The 22,992-nt window shown below is 41.1% G+C and overlaps 1 protein-coding gene across 1 annotated transcript in view; it reads left to right on the top strand.

Annotated features, from left to right (window-relative positions):
• LOC123453550 (cell surface glycoprotein 1-like) overlaps positions 1 to 22,992 on the top strand; it is a 28,889-nt gene that overhangs the window by 3,741 nt on the left and 2,156 nt on the right. Inside the window, exons 3-17 of the mRNA XM_045130568.1 lie at positions 969 to 1,023; positions 2,748 to 3,467; positions 3,906 to 4,051; positions 4,585 to 4,639; positions 6,340 to 7,059; positions 7,492 to 7,637; positions 8,173 to 8,227; positions 9,933 to 10,652; positions 14,669 to 14,814; positions 15,644 to 15,698; positions 17,397 to 17,542; positions 17,908 to 18,082; positions 18,399 to 18,575; positions 21,127 to 21,160; positions 22,326 to 22,393. Coding sequence (XP_044986503.1) covers positions 969 to 1,023; positions 2,748 to 3,467; positions 3,906 to 4,051; positions 4,585 to 4,639; positions 6,340 to 7,059; positions 7,492 to 7,637; positions 8,173 to 8,227; positions 9,933 to 10,652; positions 14,669 to 14,814; positions 15,644 to 15,698; positions 17,397 to 17,542; positions 17,908 to 18,082; positions 18,399 to 18,575; positions 21,127 to 21,160; positions 22,326 to 22,393 — 3,418 coding nt within the window. The remainder of the gene's footprint in view (positions 1 to 968; positions 1,024 to 2,747; positions 3,468 to 3,905; positions 4,052 to 4,584; positions 4,640 to 6,339; positions 7,060 to 7,491; positions 7,638 to 8,172; positions 8,228 to 9,932; positions 10,653 to 14,668; positions 14,815 to 15,643; positions 15,699 to 17,396; positions 17,543 to 17,907; positions 18,083 to 18,398; positions 18,576 to 21,126; positions 21,161 to 22,325; positions 22,394 to 22,992) is intronic.

Genomic DNA, 22,992 nt, shown 5'->3' with positions numbered 1-22,992 from the left:
TCTGATCTCGACATCCCATGTAGCCAGGAGCAATGGTGCAAACATGCAATGTCACACATGCACACAAAGGGGCACAGGCGTTTGATGCATGGTCACAGTGGCTCAAGAAACTGGTCTGCCCATTCTCTCTTTGTCTGTCCCTTTCTCCATCTCTCTCAAATTATAAATTACAAAACTTAAAATTTTAAGTAATGTGAAAGGGGCATATTTGGAATTTTGTCATACTGTTTTGTAACGTTGTGGTGTAGAATTAATACACAACATTATTCTGTATGACTACCTTGCAGAAATGAAAGTGCCTGTCCTTTGGAGAAAGTAAACAAACGGGAAATTACAAAAAGTCCATTGAACGAATTGGTGAGAACATCAACACCTAAGACATCTACTGCAGAAATGGACACATTGGTGGAAGTGAACGGTGATCTGCGTGTCAGGTGAAGTGCAGCACACAGGGAGCAGGCTTAATGATGGAGCTAGGAAGTCAATCCAAGACGGCACGCTTTGTGAACAAGCTACTTTAGCTTCTGAAACACCTCCCAAATCTGTAACGATCTGTTTCTTACTGCATCTACCTGAATTTATAACCATTTTCTGCCTAACATTCTCTGTTAGACTAAGATCAATAAGAGCCAAGATGTGATCTATTCAATTATCTGAGCTTTAAAAATGCATTACACACAGCTAGGCACCATGCTGCTCACCTTTAGTCCCCACACTTGGGATGCAGAGGTAGGAGGATCACTTTGAGTTCAAGGCCACCCTGAGAAAACAGTGAATTGCAGGTTATCCCGCGCTACAGTAAGACCCTACTTAAAAATCAAATTATTTGTATATGTATGTTACACATTATACAAACATCATCAGTAGACATTTCCTCAGAATATGAATGAGGGAAGCTAAAAATGCATATTACACACACATAAAAATGACTCATATATTATTTCCTTCTCCTTTTCTCCATGATACAGAGTCCACTGTCAGATTGGAACGTAATGATCAAGCATTTTCATACAAATGCCACAGGTAAGTTAAAATTAATGAGAATGATGTAGCTACGAACGTAACTCTAGAAGTGACGAAACCTAAAATTTTGTTACAAATAAATACACAACTAGGAATAATTAAAAGGTATAATTACAGTATCCTACCGTTTTCTATTCATTGATTGGTTTATTTGTTTGAAACAGATTGAAAGTGTCTGATATATATATGTATATATATGTATATGGAGAGAGAGAGGGAGAGAAAGAAAGAGAGAGAGAGACACGTGCATGGAGATATTGAGTTTGGGGGATCTAGGGCCTCCAGCCTCTGCCAACGAATTCCACATGCATGCGTCCCCTTGTGAATCAGACTTACATGGGTCCTGAGGAATTGAACCTGTGGATTCCTTGGCTTTGCATGCAAGTGCCTTAACTGCTAAGCCATCTGTGCACCCCAAATTCTCCTACTTTTAAATGCCTAGTTGTTCTTACTGCAGAAATGAAAGGGTACATTCCCTGTACTGAGTTCATGTTGTTTTTTGTTTGTTTCTGTTTGGTTGTGGCTTTTCAAAGTAAGGTTTCTCTATAGCCCAGGCTGACTTGGAATGCACCATGTGGTGTCTCAGGGTGGCCTGAAACTCAAGTCATCCTCCTAGCTCTACCTCCAAACTGCTGGGATTAAAGGAGTATGCCACAAATCCAACCTTTTCTGTGTGTGTGTGTGTGTGTGTGTGTGCCTATACCGTATTATTTTCCTATCATCAGTAGATAGATGCCTAAGGAGATATTACCCTTTAGTTTTTATCAGAGTGGATTGAAGACCATGAGATGGAATCTGGAGGTGTTGATAAAAGTTCTCAACAGAATCCATTTGGCTACCTAGGTGTTGTGCAGGACGCCTTTGATTCCTGCAAATGGCAGTGGGACCTAGGAGGATCTGTGTGATTTTGAGTACAACCAGAGTGTATGTAGTGAATCACAGGCCAACCAGAGCTGAGAGCGATATCCAACCTTGCCAAACAAAACAAAACATAATAAAAAATCCATGAAAATAGAAAGCAGGCCATGGTGGGGCAAGGAAACAATGGTACAAAAGAGTATGCGGTTGAACAGAGGGTTCATATAACAAAAATATACCTAGTTTGAAAAACACATTGAAATCTAATTCATCTCCCTGTATCTGATCATGTTTAGTCAGTTAATTCGGACTGGAATTGCAGGTGACTGAATATTCTGGAGTAGTATGGAAAAGCAGTATCTTAATGGAATTCAACATGCAAATGATGTGCTGACATGAAAGTATCAGGAATGGAGGATTAGCCTTCAATTATGTAATTAACAACATTCAGACAACACTAGAGAGAAATGTGTCATTCTTTGTGCTTTTTGTTGTGCGTTTTCTTAGTAGCAATAACTTTAAATGAAGACATGACTTAGCGGTTAAGTGTCTGCCTTTGAAGCCTAAGAAAACCTGATCCTCTCCGGGTCTCACATGGAGATGCAGTGAGTTAAGCATGCACTGTTGCGCATGCACACAAGGCGAAGGGTGCATCTGGCATTGGTTCCCAGTGGCTGAGAGCCCTAGATTGTCTGTTGTCTGTCCAGTGGTCTTTTTTACTGACCCCCCCACAAATAAATAATAATGAAAGTGTTAAATTTGAAAAATATATAAACAGGGTAAATGTGTGTAATTTTCCCTAATTATTATGCAACCTTGATGAGTAGACTTATTACAAAACATTGTTTTCTACGATTAACTTGCAGAAATGAAAGAGCCTATGCTTTGGAGAAAGGAAATAAAAGTGCAATTACAAAAAGTCAATTGAGAGAATTGGTGAGAATACCAACACGTGAGACATCCGCTTCAGAAATGGACTCTCCTTACGGTCCTGACACTTCTGGAGTCCCAGATACTCTTGATGGTCCGGACACCCACGATGGTCAGGACACATGTGATGGTCCAGATACTACCACTCTTTCAGATCATCCTGATGGTCCGGACACCCCTGATGGTACAGACATTTCTGATGGTCCACATAATCCTGATGGTCCAGATATTCCTGATGGTGCGGACACTCCTGATGGTCTGGATATTCCTGTTGGTTCAGATAATCCTCATGATCCGGACACTCCCGATGGTCCAGACACTCCTTACAGTCTGGGCAGTTCTGATGATCCTGATCGCTCTGATGTTCCTGATGCTTCTGAGGGGCCCAGTACTCCTGTTGGTCCCATAACTTCTGATGGTTGCAGTACTTCTGAGAGAACCCGTGTTTCTCATGGTCCCAATGCTCAGGATTGTCCTGAATCTCCTGCTCCTCTTGCTGCCCTTCTGGATCGTGCTGTTTCTGTGGAAGCTGAGGTTCCTGCCCCTCTTTCTGTTCCTGCTGATGTTCCCGCATCTCCTAATGCTGCTGACTATGATGATGAAGAACATGCTCTACAAGTTGTAAAAGTCGTTCCCACAAAGGAGAAAAATGATAAGTAAGATGATGGCAATAATTTAGGCTAGATAATTATTCTTTGCCAAGAAAGATTCTTTGTAATTTGGGCTCTTTTTTATGATGACTAATTAATAACCACGTAGATGGCTTTTCGGTTAAGGGGCTTGCCTGTGAAGCATAAGAAATCCTGCTCAGATCTCGAGATCCCATGGAGCCAGGTGCAGTGATGCAAACATGCAATGTCACACATGCACACAAGGGGGCACAGGCGTTTGATGCATGGTCACAGTGGCTCAAGAAACTGGTCTGCCCATTCTCTCTCTGTCTCTCCCTTTCTCCATCTCTCTCAAATTATAAATTACAAAACTTAAAACTTTAAGAAATGTGAAAGGGGCATTTTTGGAATTTTGTCATATTGTTTTGTAACGTTGTGGTGTAGAATTAAGAGACACCATTATTCTGTATGACTACCTTGCAGAAATGAAAGTGCCTGTCCTTTGGAGAAAGTAAACAAACGGGAAATTACAAAAAGTCCATTGAACGAATTGGTGAGAACATCAACACCTAAGACATCTACTGCAGAAATGGACACGTTGATGGAAGTGAACTTTCATCGCGTGTCAGGTGAAATGCAGCACACAGGGCGCAGGCTTAATGATGGAGCTAGGGAATCAAGCCAAGACGGCACGCTTTGTGAACAAGCTACTTTAGCTTCTGAAACACCTCCCAAAACTGTAACGATCTGATTCTTACTGCATCTACCTGAATTTGTAACCATTTTCTGCCTAACATTCTCAGTTAGACTAAGATCAATGAGAGCCAAGATGTGATCTATTCAATTATCTGAGCTTTAAAAATACATTACACACAGGTGGGCACCATGCTGCACACCTTTAGTCCCCACACTTGGGATGCAGAGGTAGGAGGATCACTTTGAGTTCAAGGCCACCCCGAGTAAACAGTGAATTGCAGGTTACCCGGGCTAGAGTGAGACCCTACTTAAAAAACAAATTATCTGTATATGTATGTTACACATTATACAAACATCATCAGTAGACATTTCCTTAGAATATGAATGAGGGAAGCTAAAAATGCATATTACACACACATAAAAATGACTCATATATTATTTCCTTCTCCTTTTCTCCATGATACAGAGTCCGCTGTCAGATTGGAACGTAATGATCAAGCATTTTCATACAAATGCCACAGGTAAGTTAAAATTAATGAGAATGATGTAGCTACGAACGTAATTCTAGAAGTGGCGAAACCTAAAATTTTGTTACAAATAAATCCACAACTAGGAATAATTAAAAGGTATAATTACAGTATCCTACCATTTTCTATTCATTGATTTGTTTTTTTATATGAAACAAATTGAAAGAGTCAGATATATATATGTATATATGTATATATGTATATAGGAGAGAAAGGGAGAGAAAGAGAGAGAGAGAGACACGGGCCCAGAGAGATTGAGATTGGGGGATCTAGGGCCTCCAGCCTCTGCCGACAAATTCCACATGCATGCGTCCCCTTGTGAATCAGACTTACATGGGTCCTGAGGAATTGAACCAGTGGATTCCTTGGCTTTGCATGCAAGTGCCTTAACTGCTAAGCCATCTGTGCACCCCAAATTTTCCTACTTTTAAATGCCTAGTTGTTTTTACTGCAGAAATGAAAGGGTACACTCCCTGTACTGAGTTCATGTTGTTTTTTGTTTGTTTCTGTTTGGTTTTGGCTTTTCAAAGTAAGGTTTCTCTATAGCCCAGGCTGACTTGGAATGCACCATGTGGTGTCTCAGGATGGCCTGAAAGTCACAGTCATCCTCCTAGCTCTACCTCTAAACTGCTGGGATTAAAGGAGTGTGCCACAAAATCCAACCCTATCATGTGTGTGTGTGCCTATACCCTATTTTTTTCCTATCATCAGTAGATAGATGTCTAAGGAGATATTACCCTTTAATTTTTAGCAGAGTGCATTGAAGACCATGAGATGGAATCTGGAGGTGTTGATAAAAGTTCACAAAAGAATCCATTTGGCTACCTAGGTGTTGTGCAGGACGCCTTTGATTCCTGCAAATGGGAGTGGGACCTAGGAGGATCTCTGTGAGTTTGAGTACAACCAGAGTGTACGTGTGAATCACAGGTCAACCAGAGCTGAGAGCAAGATCCAACCTTGCCAATCAAAACAAAACAAAATAAAAAATCCATGAAAATAGAAAGCAGACCATGGTGAGGAAAGAAACAATGGTACAAATGATTATGGGGTTGAACAGAGGGTTGATATAACAAAAACGTACCTAGTTTGCAAAACACATTGAAATCTAATTCATCTCCCTGTATCTGATCATGTTTAGTCAGTTAATTCGGACTGGAATTGCAGGTGACTGCGTTTTCTGGAGTAGTATGCAAAAGCAGTATCTTAATGGAATTCAACATGCAAATGATGTGCTGACAAGAAAGTAGCAGGAATGGAGGTTTAGCCTTCAATTATTTAATTAACAACATTCAGACAACACTAGAGAGAAATGTGTAATATTTTGTGCTTTTTGTTATGAAGTGCATTAACTTTAAATGAAGACATGGCTTAGCGGTTAAGTGTTTGCCTTTGAAGCCTAAGAAAACCTGTTCCCCTCCAGGTCTCACATGCAGATGCAGTGAGTTAAGCATGCACTGTTGCGCATGCACACAAGGCCAAGGGTGCATCTGGCATTGGTTCCCAGTGGCTGAGATTGTCTGTTCTCTGTCTAGTGGTCTTCTTATCTGACCCCTCCCCCACCAATAAATAATAATGAAAGTGTTAAATTTGAAAAATGTATAAACAGGGTAAATGTGTGTAATTTTCCCTAATTGTTTTGCAACCTTGATGAGTAGATTTATTACAAAACATTGTTTTCTGTGATTAACTTGCAGGAATAAAAGAGCCTATCCTTTGGAGAAAGGAAATAAAAGTGCACTTACAAAAAGTCAATTGAGAGAATTGGTGAGAATACCAACACGTGAGACATCCGCTTCAGAAATGGACTCTCCTTACACTCCTGACTCTTCTGGTGTCCCAGATACTCTTGATGGTCCGGACACCCACGATGGTCTGGACACATGTGATGGTCCAGATACTACCACTCTTTCAGATCATCCTGATGGTCCGGACACCCCTGATGGTACAGACATTTCTGATGGTCCACATAATCCTGATGGTCCAGATACTCCTGATGGTGCGGACACTCCTGATGGTCTGGATATTCCTGTTGGTTCAGATAATCCTCATGATCCAGACACTCCCGATGGTCCAGACACTCCTTACAGTCTGGGCACTTCTGATGATCCTGATCCCTCTGATGTTCCTGATGCTTCTGAGGGGCCCAGTACTCCTGTTGGTCCCATAACTTCTGATGGTTGCAGTACTTCTGAGAATCCCCGAGTTTCTCATGGTCCCAATACTCAGGATGGTCCTGAATCTCCTGCTCCTCTTGCTGCCCTTCTGGATCCTGCTATTTCTGAGGAAGCTGATGTTCCTGCCCCTCTTTCTGTTCCTGCCGATGGTCCCGCATCTCCTAATGCTGCTGACTATGATGATGAAGAACATGCTCTACAAGTTGTTAAAGTTGTTCCCACTAAGGAGAAAAATGATAAGTAAGATGATGGCAACAATTTAGATAATTATTCTTTGCCAAGAAAATTCATTCTAATATGGGCTCATTTTTATGATGACTAAATAATAACCATGTAGATGGCTTTGCGGTTAAGGGACTTGCCTGTGAAGCATCAGAAATCCTGCTCTGATCTCGACATCCCATGTAGCCAGGAGCAATGGTGCAAACATGCAATGTCACACATGCACACAAGGGGGCACAGGCGTTTGATGCATGGTCACAGTGGCTCAAGAAACTGGTCTGCCCATTCTCTCTCTGTCTGTCCCTTTCTCCATCTCTCTCAAATTATAAATTACAAAACTTAAAATTTTAAGTAATGTGAAAGGGGCATATTTGGAATTTTGTCATACTGTTTTGTAACGTTGTGGTGTAGAATTAATACACAACATTATTCTGTATGACTACCTTGCAGAAATGAAAGTGCCTGTCCTTTGGAGAAAGTAAACAAACGGGAAATTACAAAAAGTCCATTGAACGAATTGGTGAGAACATCAACACCTAAGACATCTACTGCAGAAATGGACACATTGGTGGAAGTGAACGGTGATTGCGTGTCAGGTGAAGTCCAGCACACAGGGAGCAGGCTTAATGATGGAGCTAGGGAGTCAATCCAAGACGGACACGCTTTGTGAACAAGCTACTTTAGCTTCTGAAACACCTCCCAAATCTGTAACGATCTGTTTCTTACTGCATCTACCTGAATTTATAACCATTTTCTGCCTAACATTCTCTGTTAGACTAAGATCAATAAGAGCCAAGATGTGATCTATTCAATTATCTGAGCTTTAAAAATGCATTACACACAGCTAGGCACCATGCTGCTCACATTTAGTCCCCACACTTGGGATGCAGAGGTAGGAGGATCACTTTGAGTTCAAGGCCACCCTGAGAAAACAGTGAATTGCAGGTTATCCCGGGCTACAGTGAGACCCTACTTAAAAATCAAATTATTTGTATATGTATGTTACACATTATACAAACATCATCAGTAGACATTTCCTCAGAATATGAATGAGGGAAGCTAAAAATGCATATTACACACACATAAAAATGACTCATATATTATTTACTTCTCCTTTTCTCCATGATACAGAGTCCACTGTCAGATTGGAACGTAATGATCAAGCATTTTCATACAAATGCCACAGGTAAGTTAAAATTAATGAGAATGATGTAGCTACGAACGTAATTCTAGAAGTGGCGAAACCTAAAATTTTGTTACAAATAAATCCACAACTAGGAATAATTAAAAGGTATAATTACAGTATCCTACCGTTTTCTATTCATTGATTGGTTTATTTGTTTGAAACAGATTGAAAGTGTCTGATATATATATGTATATATATGTATATGGAGAGAGAGAGGGAGAGAAAGTGAGAGACAGAGAGACACGTGCATAGAGATATTGAGATTGGGGGATCTAGGGCCTCCAGCCTCTGCCGATGAATTCCACATGCATGCGTCCCCTTGTGAATCAGACTTACATGGGTCCTGAGGAATTGAACCTGTGGATTCCTTGGCTTTGCATGCAAGTGCCTTAACTGCTAAGCCATCTGTGCACCCCAAATTCTCCTACTTTTAAATGCCTAGTTGTTTTTACTGCAGAAATGAAAGGGTACACTCCCTGTACTGAGTTCATGTTGTTTTTTGTTTGTTTCTGTTTGGTTGTGGCTTTTCAAAGTAAGGTTTCTCTATAGCCCAGGCTGACTTGGAATGCACCATGTGGTGTCTCAGGGTGGCCTGAAACTCACAGTCATCCTCCTAGCTCTACCTCCAAATTGCTGGGATTAAAGGAGTATGCCACAAATCCAACCTTTTCTGTGTGTGTGTGTGTGTGCCTATACCGTATTATTTTCCTATCATCAGTAGATAGATGCCTAAGGAGATATTACCCTTTAGTTTTTATCAGAGTGGATTGAAGACCATGAGATGGAATCTGGAGGTGTTGATAAAAGTTCTCAAAGGAATCCATTTGGCTACCTAGGTGTTGTGCAGGACGCCTTTGATTCCTGCAAATGGGAGTGGGACGTAGGAGGATCTCTGTGAGTTGGAGTACAACCAGAGTGTACGTAGTGAATCACAGGTCAACCAGAGCTGAGAGCGAGATCCAACCTTGCCAAACAAAACAAAACAAAATAAAAAATCCATGAAAATAGAAAACAGGCCATGGTGGGGCAAAGAAACAATGGTATAAATGAGTATGGGGTTGAACAGAGGGTTGATATAACAAAAACATACCTAGTTTGAAAGACACATTGAAATCTAATTCATCTCCCTGTATCTGATCATGTTTAGTCAGTTAATTCGGACTGGAATTGCAGGTGACTGAGTATTCTGGAGTAGTATGCAAAAGCAGTATCTTAATGGAGTTCAACATGCAAATGATGTGCTGACATGAAAGTATCAGGAATGGAGGTTTAGTCTTCAATTATGTAATTAACAACATTCAGACAACACTAGAGAGAAATGTGTCATTCTTTGTGCTTTTTGTTATGAGTAGCAATAACTTTAAATGAAGACATGGCTTAGCGGTTAAGTGTCTGCCTTTGAAGCCTAAGGAAACTTGTTCCTCTCCGGGTCTCACATGCAGATGCAGTGAGTTAAGCATGCACTGTTGCGCATGCACACAAGGCAAAGGGTGCATCTGGCATTGGTTCCCAGTGGCTGAGAGCCCTAGATTGTCTGTTGTCTGTCTAGTGGTCTTTTTTTCTGACCCCCCACAAATAAATACTAATGAAAGTGTTAATTTGAAAATATATAAACAGGTTAAATGTGTATAATTTTCCCTAATTATTTTCCCACCTTGATGAGTAGACTTATTACAAAACATTGTTTTCTACGGTTAACTTGCAGAAATGAAAGAGCCTATCCTTTGGAGAAAGGAAATAAAAGTGCACTTACAAAATGTCAATTGAGAGAATTGATGAGAATACCAACACGTGAGACATCCAATTCAGAAATGGACTCTCCTTACGGTCCTGACACTTCTGGTGTCCCAGATACTCTTGATGGTCCAGACAGCCACGATGGTCTGGACACATGTGATGGTCCAGATACTACCACTCTTTCAGATCATCCTGATAGTCCGGACACCCCTGATGGTACAGACAATTCTGATGGTCCACGTAATCCTGATGGTCCAGATATTCCTGATGGTCCGGACACTCCTGATGGTCTGGATATTCCTGTTGGTTCAGATAATCCTCATGATCCGGACACTCCCGATGGTCCAGACACTCCTTACAGTCTGGGCACTTCTGATGATCCTGATCCCTCTGATGTTCCTGATACTTCTGAGGGGCCCAGTACTCCTGTTGGTCCCATAACTTCTGATGGTTGCAGTACTTCTGAGAGTCCCCGTGTTTCTCATGGTCCCAATGCTCAGGATGGTCCTGAATCTCCTGCTCCTCTTGCTGCCCTTCTGGATCGTGCTATTTCTGAGGAAGCTGAGGTTCCAGCCCCTCTTTCTGTTCCTGCTGATGTTCCCGCATCTCCTAATGCTGCTGACTATGATGATGAAGAATATGCTCTACAAGTTGCTAAAGTCGTTCCCACTAAGGAGAAAAATGATAAGTAAGATGATGGCAATAATTTAGGCTAGATAATTATTCTTTGCCAAGAAAGATTTTTTATAATTTGGGCTCATTTTTATGATGACTAAATAATAACCACGTAGATGGCTTTTCGGTTAAGGGGCTTGCCTGTGAAGCATAAGAAATCCTGCTCTGATCTCGAGATCCCATGGAGCCAGGTGCAGTGATGCAAACATGCAATGTCACACATGCACACAAGGGGGCACAGGCGTTTGATGCATGGTCACAGTGGCTCAAGAAACTGGTCTGCCCATTCTCTCTCTGTCTGTCCCTTTCTCCATCTCTCTCAAATTATAAATTACAAAACTTAAAACTTTAAGAAATGTGAAAGGGGCATTTTTGGAATTTTGTCATATTGTTTTGTAACGTTGTGGTGTAGAATTAAGAGACACCATTATTCTGTATGACTACCTTGCAGAAATGAAAGTGCCTGTCCTTTGGAGAAAGAAAACAAACGGGAAATTACAAAAAGTCCATTGAACGAATTGGTGAGAACATCAACACCTAAGACATCTACTGCAGAAATGGACACGTTGATGGAAGTGAACTTTCATCGCGTGTCAGGTGAAATGCAGCACACAGGGCGCAGGCTTAATGATGGAGCTAGGGAATCAAGCCAAGACGGCACGCTTTGTGAACAAGCTACTTTAGCTTCTGAAACACCTCCCAAATCTGTAACGATCTGATTCTTACTGCATCTACCTGAATTTGTAACCATTTTCTGCCTAACATTCTCAGTTAGACTAAGATCAATGAGAGCCAAGATGTGATCTATTCAATTATCTGAGCTTTAAAAATACATTACACACAGGTGGGCACCATGCTGCACACCTTTAGTCCCCACACTTGGGATGCAGAGGTAGGAGGATCACTTTGAGTTCAAGGCCACCCCGAGTAAACAGTGAATTGCAGGTTACCCGGGCTAGAGTGAGACCCTACTTAAAAAACAAATTATCTGTATATGCATGTTACACATTATACAAACATCATCAGTAGACATTTCCTTAGAATATGAATGAGGGAAGCTAAAAATGCATATTACACACACATAAAAATGACTCATATATTATTTCCTTCTCCTTTTCTCCATGAACAGAGTCCGCTGTCAGATTGGAACGTAATGATCAAGCATTTTCATACAAATGCCACAGGTAAGTTAAAATTAATGAGAATGATGTAGCTACGAACGTAATTCTAGAAGTGGCGAAACCTAAAATTTTGTTACAAATAAATCCACAACTAGGAATAATTAAAAGGTATAATTACAGTATCCTACCATTTTCTATTCATTGATTTGTTTATTTATTTGAAACAGATTGAAAGAGTCAGATATATATATGTATATATATGTATATGGGAGAGAAAGGGAGAGAAAGAGAGAGAGAGAGACACGGGCCCAGAGAGATTGAGATTGGGGGATCTAGGGCCTCCAGCCTCTGCCGACGAATTCCACATGCATGCGTCCCCTTGTGAATCAGACTTACATGGGTCCTGAGGAATTGAACCAGTGGATTCCTTGGCTTTGCATGCAAGTGCCTTAACTGCTAAGCCATCTGTGCACCCCAAATTTTCCTACTTTTAAATGCCTAGTTGTTTTTACTGCAGAAATGAAAGGGTACACTCCCTGTACTGAGTTCATGTTGTTTTTTGTTTGTTTCTGTTTGGTTGTGGCTTTTCAAAGTAAGGTTTCTCTATAGCCCAGGCTGACTTGGAATGCACCATGTGGTGTCTCAGGATGGCCTGAAAGTCACAGTCATCCTCCTAGCTCTACCTCTAAACTGCTGGGATTAAAGGAGTGTGCCACAAAATCCAACCCTATCATGTGTGTGTGTGCCTATACCCTATTTTTTTCCTATCATCAGTAGATAGATGTCTAAGGAGTTATTACCCTTTAATTTTTAGCAGAGTGCATTGAAGACCATGAGATGGAATCTGGAGGTGTTGATAAAAGTTCACAAAAGGATCCATTTGGCTACCTAGGTGTTGTGCAGGACGCCTTTGATTCCTGCAAATGGGAGTGGGACCTAGGAGGATCTCTGTGAGTTTGAGTACAACCAGAGTGTACGTGTGAATCACAGGTCAACCAGAGCTGAGAGCAAGATCCAACCTTGCCAAACAAAACAAAACAAAATAAAAAATCCATGAAAATAGAAAGCAGACCATGGTGAGGAAAGAAACAATGGTACAAATGATTATGGGGTTGAACAGAGGGTTGATATAAAAAAACGTACCTAGTTTGCAAAACACATTGAAATCTAATTCATCTCCTTGTATCTGATCATGTTTAGTCAGTTAATTCGGACTGGAATTGCAGGTGACTGCGTTTTCTGGAGTAGTATGCAAAAGCAGTATCTTAATGGAATTCAACATGCAAATGATGTGCTGACAAGAAAGTAGCAGGAATGGAGGTTTAGCCTTCAATTATTTAATTAACAACATTCAGACAACACTAGAGAGAAATGTGTAATTCTTTGTGCTTTTTGTTATGAAGTGCATTAACTTTAAATGAAGACATGGCTTAGCGGTTAAGTGTTTGCCTTTGAAGCCTAAGAAAACCTGTTCCCCTCCAGGTCTCACATGCAGATGCAGTGAGTTAAGCATGCACTGTTGCGCATGCACACAAGGCCAAGGGTGCATCTGGCATTGGTTCCCAGTGGCTGAGATTGTCTGTTCTCTGTCTAGTGGTCTTCTTATCTGACCCCTCCCCCACCAATAAATAATAATGAAAGTGTTAAATTTGAAAAATGTATAAACAGGGTAAATGTGTGTAATTTTCCCTAATTGTTTTGCAACCTTGATGAGTAGATTTATTACAAAACATTGTTTTCTGTGATTAACTTGCAGGAATAAAAGAGCCTATCCTTTGGAGAAAGGAAATAAAAGTGCACTTACAAAAAGTCAATTGAGAGAATTGGTGAGAATACCAACACGTGAGACATCCACTTCAGAAATGGACTCTCCTTACGGTCCTGACTCTTCTGGTGGTCCAGATCCTCTTGATGGTCTGGACACCCATGATGGTCTGGACACTTGTGATGGTCCAGATACGACCACTGTTTCAGATAATCCTGATGGTCCAGACAGCCCTGATGGTACAGACACTTCTGATGGTCCACATAATCCTGATGGTCCAGACATTCCTGATGGACCAGACACTACTGATGGTGCGGATATTCCTGTTGGTTCAGATAATCCTCATGATCCGGACACTCCCGATGGTCCAGACACTCCTTACAGTCTGGGCACTTCTGATGATCCTGATCCCTCTGATGTTCATGATACTTCTGAGGGGCCCAGTACTCCTGTTGGTCCCATAACTTCTGATGGTTCCAGTCCTTCTGAGAGTCCCCGTGTTTCTCATGGTCCCAATGCTCGGGATGGTCCTGAATCTCCTGCTCCTCTTGCTGCCCTTCTGGATCGTGCTATTTCTGCGGAAGCTGATGTTCCTGCCCCTCTTTCTGTTCCTGCCGATGGTGCCGCATCTCCTAATGCTGCTGACTATGATGATAAAGAACATGCTCTACAAGTTGCTAAAGTCGTTCACACTAAGGAGAAAAATGATAAGTAAGATGATGGCAATAATTTAGGCTAGATAATTATTCTTTGCAAAGAAAGCTTCCGTCTAATTTGGGCTCATTTTTACGATGATTAATTATTAACCACGTATATGGCTTTTCGGTTAAGGTGCTTGCCTGTGAAGCGTAAGAAATCCTGCTCTGATCTCGAGATCCCATGGAGCCAGGTGCAGTGATGCAAACATGCACACATGCACACAAGGGGGCACAGGCGTTTGATGCATGGTCACAGTGGCTCAAGAAACTGGTCTGCCCATTCTCTCTCTGTCTGTCCCTTTCTCCATCTCTCTCAAATTATTAATTACAAAACTTAAAATTTTAAGTAATGTGAAAGGGGAATTTTTGGAATTTTGTCATAACGTTTTGTAACGTTGAGGTGTAGAATTAATAGACCACCTTATTCTGTATGACTACCTTGCAGAAATGAAAGTGCCTGTCCTTTGGAGAAAGTAAACAAACGTGAAATTACAAAAAGTCCATTGAAAAAATTGGTGAGAACATCAACACCTAAGACATCTACTGCAGAAATGGACAAATTGATGGAAGTGAACGGTCATCCCGTGTCAGGTGAAGTCCAGGACACAGGGAGCAGGCTTAATGATGGAGCTAGGGAGTCAAGTCAAGACGGCACGCTTTGTGAACAAGCTACTGTAGCTTCCTAAACACCTCCCAAATATGTAACGATCTGTTTGTTAATGCATCTTCCTGAATTTATAACCATTTCCTGCCTAGCATTCTCTGTTAGACTAAGATCAATGAGAGCCAAGATGTGATCTATTCAATTATCTGAGCTTTAAAAATACATTACACACCGCTGGACCCATGGTGCACACCTTTAGTCCCAGCACTTGGGAGGCAGAGGTAGGAGGATCACTTTGAGTTCAAGGCCACCCTGAGAAAACAGTGAATTGCAGGTTAGCCCGGGCTAGAGTGAGACCCTCCTTAAAAAACAAGTTATCTGTATATGTATGTTGCACATTATACAAACATCATCAATAGACATTTCCTCATGAATATGAATGAGGGAGGTTGGAGAGAAGGCTTAGCGGTTAAGCGCTTGCCTTTGAAACCTAAGGATCCCGGTTCGAGGCTCGCTTCCCTAAGTCCCACGTTAACCAGATAGACAAGGGGGAGCACGCGTCTGGAGTTCGTCTGCAGAGGCTGGAAGCCTTGGTGCGCCCATTCTCTCTCTCTCTCCCTCTATCTGTCCTTTCCTCTGTGTCTGTCGCTGTCAAATAAATAAAATAAATAAGTAAATAAAATAAAATACTTAAAAAATATCTGGCTTCCATTAAAAAAAAAAGAATATGAATGAGGGAATCTAAAAATGCATCATATTACACACACATAAAAATGACTCATATATTATTTCCTTCTGCTTTTCTCCATGATACAGTGTCCACTGTCAGATTGGAACGTAATGATCATGCATTTCCTTACAAATGTCTAAGGTAAGTTAAAATTATTGGAATGATGTAGCCACGAACGTAATTCTAGAAGTGTCGAAATCTAAAATTTTGTTACAAATAAATCCAAAACTAGGAATAATGAAAAGGTATAATTACAGTGTCCTACCGTTTTCTATTCATTGATTGGTTTATTTGTTTGAAACAAATTGAAAGAGTCTGATATATATATGTATATATATGTATATGGAGAGAGAGTGGGAGAGAAAGAGAGAGAGACACGGGCACAGAGAGATTGAGATTGGGGGATCTAGGGCCTCCAGCCTCTGCCGACGAATTCAATATGCATGTGTCCCCTTGTGAATCAGACTTACATGAGTCCTGAGGAGTTCACCCTGTGGATTCCTTGGCTTTGCATGCAAGTGCCTTAACTGCTAAGCCATCTGTGCACCCCAAATACTCCTACTTTTTAATGCCTAGTTGTTCTTACTCCAGAAATGAAAGGGTACACTCCCTGTACTGAGTTCATGTTGTTTTTTGTTTGTTTCTGTTTGGTTTTGGCTTTTCAAAGTAAGGTTTCTCTATAGCCCAGGCTGACTTGCAATGCACCATGTGGTGTCTCAGGGTGTCCTGAAACTCACAGTCATCCTCCTAGCTCTACCTTCAAACTGCTGGGATTAAAGGAGTGTGCCACAAAATCCAACCCTATCATGTGTGTGTGTGCCTATACCCTATTTTTTCCTATCATCAGGAGATAGATGTCTAAGGAGATATTACCCTTTAGTTTTTAGTAGAGTGGATTGTTGACCATGAGATGGAATCTGGAGGTGTTGATAAAAGTTCTCAAAGGAATCCATTTGGCTACCCAGGTGTTGTACAGGACGCCTTTGATTCCTGCAAATGGGATTGGGAGGTAGGAGGATCTCTGTGAGTTTGAGTACAACCTTTGTGTACGTAGGGAATCACAGATGAACCTGAGCTGAGAGCAAGATCCAACCTTGCCAAACAAAACAAAACAAAATAAAACATCCATGAAAATAGAAAGGAGGCCATGGTGGGGCAAAGAAACAATGGTACAAATGAGTATGGGTTTGAACAGAGGGTTGATATAACAAAAACATACCTAGTTTGCAAAACACATTGAAATCTAATTCATCTCCCTGTATCTGATCATGTTTAGTCAGTCATTTCGGACTGGAATTGGAGGTCACTGAGTATTATGGAGTAGTATGCAAAAGCAGTATCTTAATGGAATTCAACATGCAAATGATGTGCTGACATGAAAGTATCAGGAATGGAGGTTTAGATTTCAATTATGTAATTAACAACATTCAGACAACACTTTAGAGAAATGTGTCATTCTTTGTGCTTTTTATTATGAGTAGCAATAACTTTACAATGAACACATGGCTTAGCGGTTAAATGTTTGCCTTTGAAGCCTAAGAAAACCTGTTCCCCTCCGGGTCTCACATGCAGATGCAGTGAGTTAAGCCTGCACTGTTGCGCATGCACACAAGGCCAAGGGTGCATCTGGCATTAGTTCTCAGTGGCTGAGAGATCTAGATTGTCTGTTCTCTGTCTAGTGGTCTTTTTATCTGACTCCCCCCACAAATAAATAATAATGAAAGTGTTAAATTTAAAAAATGTATAAACAGGGTAAATGTGTGTAATTTTCCCTAATTGTTTTGCAACCTTGATGAGTAGAGTTATTAGAAAGCATTGTTTTCTATGATTAACTTACAGAAAGGAAAGAGCCTATCCATTGGGAAAAGGAAATAAAAGTGCAATTACAAAAAGTCAATTGAGAGAATTGGTGAGCATACCAACACCTGAGACATCCACTGCAGGAATGGACTCAATGATGGAAATCAACAGTCTTTCCGCATCAGGTGAACTCCAGGAGCACATTGGGAGCAGGCTCTTCGAGGGAGCTCCTGACACAAGCCAGGATGGCAGCCTTTGCGAACTAGCATCTTTAGCTTCTAAAACATCTACCCAGCCCATTATGATCTGTTTCATACAGGATCTACTTGATTTTATACCTATTATTTATCAAGTATGTTCCATTAGCTAAGCTACATGAGAGCAAAGTCTCATCTGTTCATTTAGCTATGCTTAAAAAATATGTTGCCCATTGTACACATACCTTCAGTAGACATTTCCTCAGAGCATGAATGAAGGAATGTGAGAATGTATCTTCCACTTACATGAAAGTAGTCTTGTCTTATGTACATTCATTTTCTCCACGAAACAGATTCCACAGTTGGAAAGGAAAACAAGTATAAAGTAGTTCCATACAAAAGGCTAAAGGAAGTCAATAATAGTGAAAATGATATAACTGTAATAGGAAATGAAGAAATGGAAAAACATAAAGGTTTCTTGCACTTAAATTGGAAACTAGGAACAGCACATAAGAAACACATTAAAAGGTATAATATGCTACTTTTATTTGTTTATTTACTTTTTATATTTGAAAGAGAGAGAAAAAGAATCAGATATATATAGAGAGAGACAGTGGGTGTGCCGGAACGTTCAGCTGCTACAGACAAATTCCAGATGAATGGGCCCCTTAGCATCAGGTTTACATGTGTCCTGGGGAATTGAACATCTGTTCTTAACCTTTGTAAGCAACTGCAGTTGCTTAGCCATCTGTCTTTGTGCAAGAGTGGGAATGTTGCCAAATTGTCTTGTAATGTAGTGAGAGAATAAAATGGTAGGAATCATTGACTCTTGAATCTCTTAAAGGAGTGAGCCCCCCTGCCCTCTGGCAGAAGAAAAGAAGAGTGAAAACAGTAAGTTCACTACATGGGAATCCGTGTCTGCATCAACCAGAGAAAGGTCTCCTGCTGAAACGGACACTGCGCAGCAAGCGCAAGTTGACGGCAGTCACGTGCCTGGTGACCTACACCACACCGGGAGAAGGTTAGACCACCGAATATTCCTTTCGCTCTACAGGAAGTTACACTGCTCGGTTTCTCTGGAAATTGTGCAGATTCGTGTAGTCTTCATTCAAAGTAGGAGGAGGCTCAGCTCCATCACATTGCTGAACAGTGAGGAAGATGGACGCCCGCCACAGGGACGAGCAGGAGCAGTGACGATCGAAGCGTGGCTGTAGCGGATATTGGCACATAACGCCTTAGACACGGTTTTCTCAGAAAAGTATTGGAGAACACATTGGAAAGTGAAGGGAAATAGAGAAAGGAAGAGGTTTCTCTTTTTACATCATTCATTGGAAAGATGATTGCAAGCAAGCTCTTGGAAGTGGTCCAGTAGAGAAGGAAGTGTGTGTTTCTATGATATCTGTGTTTGTCTGCCCGGGTGTTAGAAATCTTGGTCCATGCCGTTGAATGCCCATTCCTGTGCACATATTTCCTCATCTGCTTACATGCTCACACAAAAGTTAGGATCTACATGTGAAGGAGAACATGCAGTGTTTGATTTCATGAGGCTAAGTTACCACTTTAGGTATGTTTCCACTTATGTCCGAGTTCCAGTCTATCTCAGGAGGTTATTTTCTTGACAGTTGAATAGAATTTTATATGTATATGTGCCCCATATTTTTATGACCGACTCATCCGTTGTTGGATATCTATGTTGATTGCATTTATTAGTTTGGGTGAAAGTGGACAGGAGACCATGAGATGGAAGCAGAGATGTTGAGCAAAGGTGTCGGAAGTCCATGAGGATGTTAGGGGAAGGGAGGCCAGGTGGAGGGGACACAGTTCTGGAGGTGGCGGTGGATAGATTAAGGTTGAAGGAAACAGAAATAGACTATGTGTAACAAACACCACATATAAATCTAATTCTTTGTTTTGTGATAAAAATAAGAAGCCTTCCTGGGTGGGATGGTGGCGTACACCTCTAATGCAGTGCATCCAATGCAGAGGTAGGATGATCTCCATTCCTCTGAGGTCACACTGAGACTGCATAGTGAATTCCCATCAGCCTTGTGAGAGAGAGACCCTCTGTGAAAAAACCCAATGTTAATCAAATAAAAATTAAGAAGCCTTGATTTATTATGTCTGGGCATGTTTAGTCAGGCAAGGAGAGTTTGACTTAAGTCATATAGTTAAAATCATTAGACATGTCAGACATAATTCTGTCACTCTTTGTGTCTTTTCTAATCAGTAGCAGTGATAGAAAAGGTTCTTTAAAATGAGAGCTTTAAACACATTAATAGGTGTGTGCATTCTTCAGAGAGAGGGAGGGTGCCATTAGTCTATGATAGAGAAGTAAACTGTTCACAGTGTATCAGAGAGCAGAATCTGGAATTCTAAACTTCACCATTCAGTATTCTTTTTCCTCTAAAAGTTGAAGTGATGAAAGTTACCGGTTTTCAACATGCTATAGTAATAAATAGACCTTTGGTATACTCAAAGTAGGATTTTAAATAACTTTTAAGCAACTTTAGGTGGTTTTATTTTTCACAAGTATTTTCCTGCCAGTCATAATAAGTGGCAAATGAGTGATACTGTGAGTGGTAATGTCAGTGTGCTGTTACATCACTGAATACTGCTGGAATACAAAGGTTACTTTCATGACACATTGTGAGAATCATGTCCTAAAGACATACTCATAGGATGAAATTCTGGGTCTCCCTCTCACCAGCTTGTATCCTTAGACAATTTACATGGCGTTTTCTTCCCTATATCTTTCTCCATGAGACATCTACGTGTTACTTATGTCACAAAATTATTGTGAGTTATCAAGGCAGAACAACACATGTACAAAACTTACAGTAAATAAACAGTTAATATTGCATGGGGGGTTTGAGATAGATAACCCCTGTAATTGTTTGAAAACGCTGCATGCTATCCTGTCAAGACTCAAATCATACTTTAGTATAGGGATTTAGTGCCTGTGAGTTTGGGTTTTTTGTTTTTGCTTTTTTGAGGTATGGTTTCACATAGCTCAGGCTGAGATGGAATTAACTAGGTAGTGTCAGGGTGGCCTCGAACTCACGGCGGTTCTCGTACTTACCTCTGCCTCCCACGTCCTGAGATGAAAGGTGTGTGGCACCACTCCCAGCTTTCTTCTATTTTTATTAAGAACAACAATATAGTATATTTGTGGTAGCTAAAAAGGTACAAGAGTTATCTTTCTTTGGCTTTGGCCCTCAGAAAGTTTGATGTAAATTTGTTTCTTGGTTTTGATAGTGCTGTGATCTGCCTACTAAGTTTCATTTCAATCCCCAGGTAAAGAATGATTGGACCTTTAGTACCATATAACAGTTAGGAATTTGTGACGTAGATTTCAACCTCATGTTGTTACCTAAAAAAGCATCTACTACACTTGGAAGGCAGAGGTAGGAAGGATTGCTGAGAGTTTGAGTCCACCCTGAGACTATATAGCGAGTTTCAGGTCAGCCTGGACTAGCATGAGGCCCTATCTCGAAAAACAACAACAACAAAATCACTGTATGTGATTTGTTAACTAATTGTCTGAATTTTTTTTTTTTCTGTTTGATTTAAAGGGCTGCCGAGAATACATCTACCGAACTCCACAAGGTATTTCAAGTAATCACTTAAAAGAGTTTTCAGGAGGAACATTGCACACCGCAGAGAACTGTGAGATCTATCATAGAACGCAGACCCACTGAGCACACGAAGAGGGAGGCGCTGCCGCCGCCACGGCTTCCCTCAGCAGCCTCCAGCCCTGCGCAGTCACGCAGAGACCTGCAGCTGCACGGGAGCCCGCTGTCAGGGCTGCCCACCCCCGTGCCCACACAGGGCCGGGCAGAGCTAGGTGGACTCGCATGCCTGGGGCCTGGCAGCTGGAACAGGAGAACATTAGCAAGAAAGCGTTGCACACATGTTTATTGCTAGGGAACAGTGGGTAACAAGGAGGAGTGATAGCAAGGAGCACAGGTTAGTATGCCAGAGTGCCAGTAGGAGAAATCAGGAAGTAACTCACTTCAAGGGCAGGAGAGAAAAGAGGCTTCGATGGAGTTAGAAGGGAAAAGGTTATACGGTCAGCTACTTCTCAATGTCTGGTGGAGTTCCAGCTCACTGGCACTGAGGAAAACAGGCTCCCCGTCTCCACCAGCATCATGTTCCATCGCCCAGTGAACAGGTAGGACTGGGAGTCACAGCAGGAGCCGGGGCAGACATGGTCTCTCCTGCAGGCCCTGTGCACAGAATCTTTGCAGCACAGGATTTTCATTGCTTCAGAGGGAAAGCTTCCCCTTTTGTGCTATCAACTGTGTGTGCTTTCTCAGGATTGTTTTCTCTCTCTGCAGCTTTAAAGGGTAAGGTCTTTCCTGTCTGGTCCAGCTGTGAAGTTTAAGAATTTGACTTGTCATAGGCTCAGCACTTGATTCAAAAAAAGTAACAAATTACAGATATCTGTCAATATAGCTATTAAATGAGCACACACTGTTGCGAAATCTGAGTTATTGAAGATGTTTCTAATCAGCACTTTGATGTTGTATCAAACTATAAATTAAAGATATGGGAAAAATGGTCAAGTAGAGAAAAAGAAATACTGGGTTAAATAAAGACATTTACATGAAGAAACAAAATTTTCCTTTTACCCTGTTACAAAAGTCATTTCTTCTCAAGGTCCCTATACCTGTGCATAAATTTTTAACTCTAGATATCAAACAAAGATTTCTGCGCGTTGCATATATGGTAAAAAAAAATGTTTAAATTTTGACATTGCATTGTTTTACAGGTGGGCGAGAGAGTTGATAGAAGGAGCAGACGATTTCACTCATTCAGCATAAACAACTTCAGACGCCTGTGAGTTGCAGGTTTTTCTACAGTGGACACAACTTAGACTATGTTGTGGGCTTTCTTTGGCGCATACATTTTAGATAAATTCACAGTAGTCTGTCACAAATAGGGAATTCAGAAATTTTTGGTTTCTAAAAATCATTATGGTTTAGCTTTTCAAAGAAGTCTGAGTTATAACTATTGTAACATTTCAACCTCCTTCAACAACTACACTTCCATTTGGTTTTGCAAAGTGGCAGTGGTTGCCCACAATGAGGGTACTCTCGGAAACCCTGCTGTGGATTCTTTTGTTTTGACACCAGATTTAGGACAATCTCAATAGCATGATCTGTATATAAATTACTGGGGTATGTAGAGAGATAATCAGACAGAAGTTCTGTGGTGATGGAGGAAAACTTCTTTTTAGTTTTGATTATTTGAGAGAGAAAGGGGCAGTTAGAGCGACTGAATGGGCGCACCAAGGCCTTCAGTCACTGCATGCAAATTCCAGACGCATGTGCCCTCTTGTGTATCTGGCGAACGTGGGTCCTGGGGAACCAGGGTCCTTAGGCTAAACAGGCAAGCAATTAACTGCTAAGCCGTCTCACCAGCTCAGGACTTCTCTT

Source organism: Jaculus jaculus, chromosome 12 (genome assembly GCF_020740685.1).
Source record: "Jaculus jaculus isolate mJacJac1 chromosome 12, mJacJac1.mat.Y.cur, whole genome shotgun sequence".
Classification (NCBI taxonomy): domain Eukaryota; kingdom Metazoa; phylum Chordata; class Mammalia; order Rodentia; family Dipodidae; genus Jaculus; species Jaculus jaculus.
The sequence above is the reverse complement of the archived record's forward strand: the minus strand, read 5'-3'. Positions and strand labels throughout refer to the sequence as shown.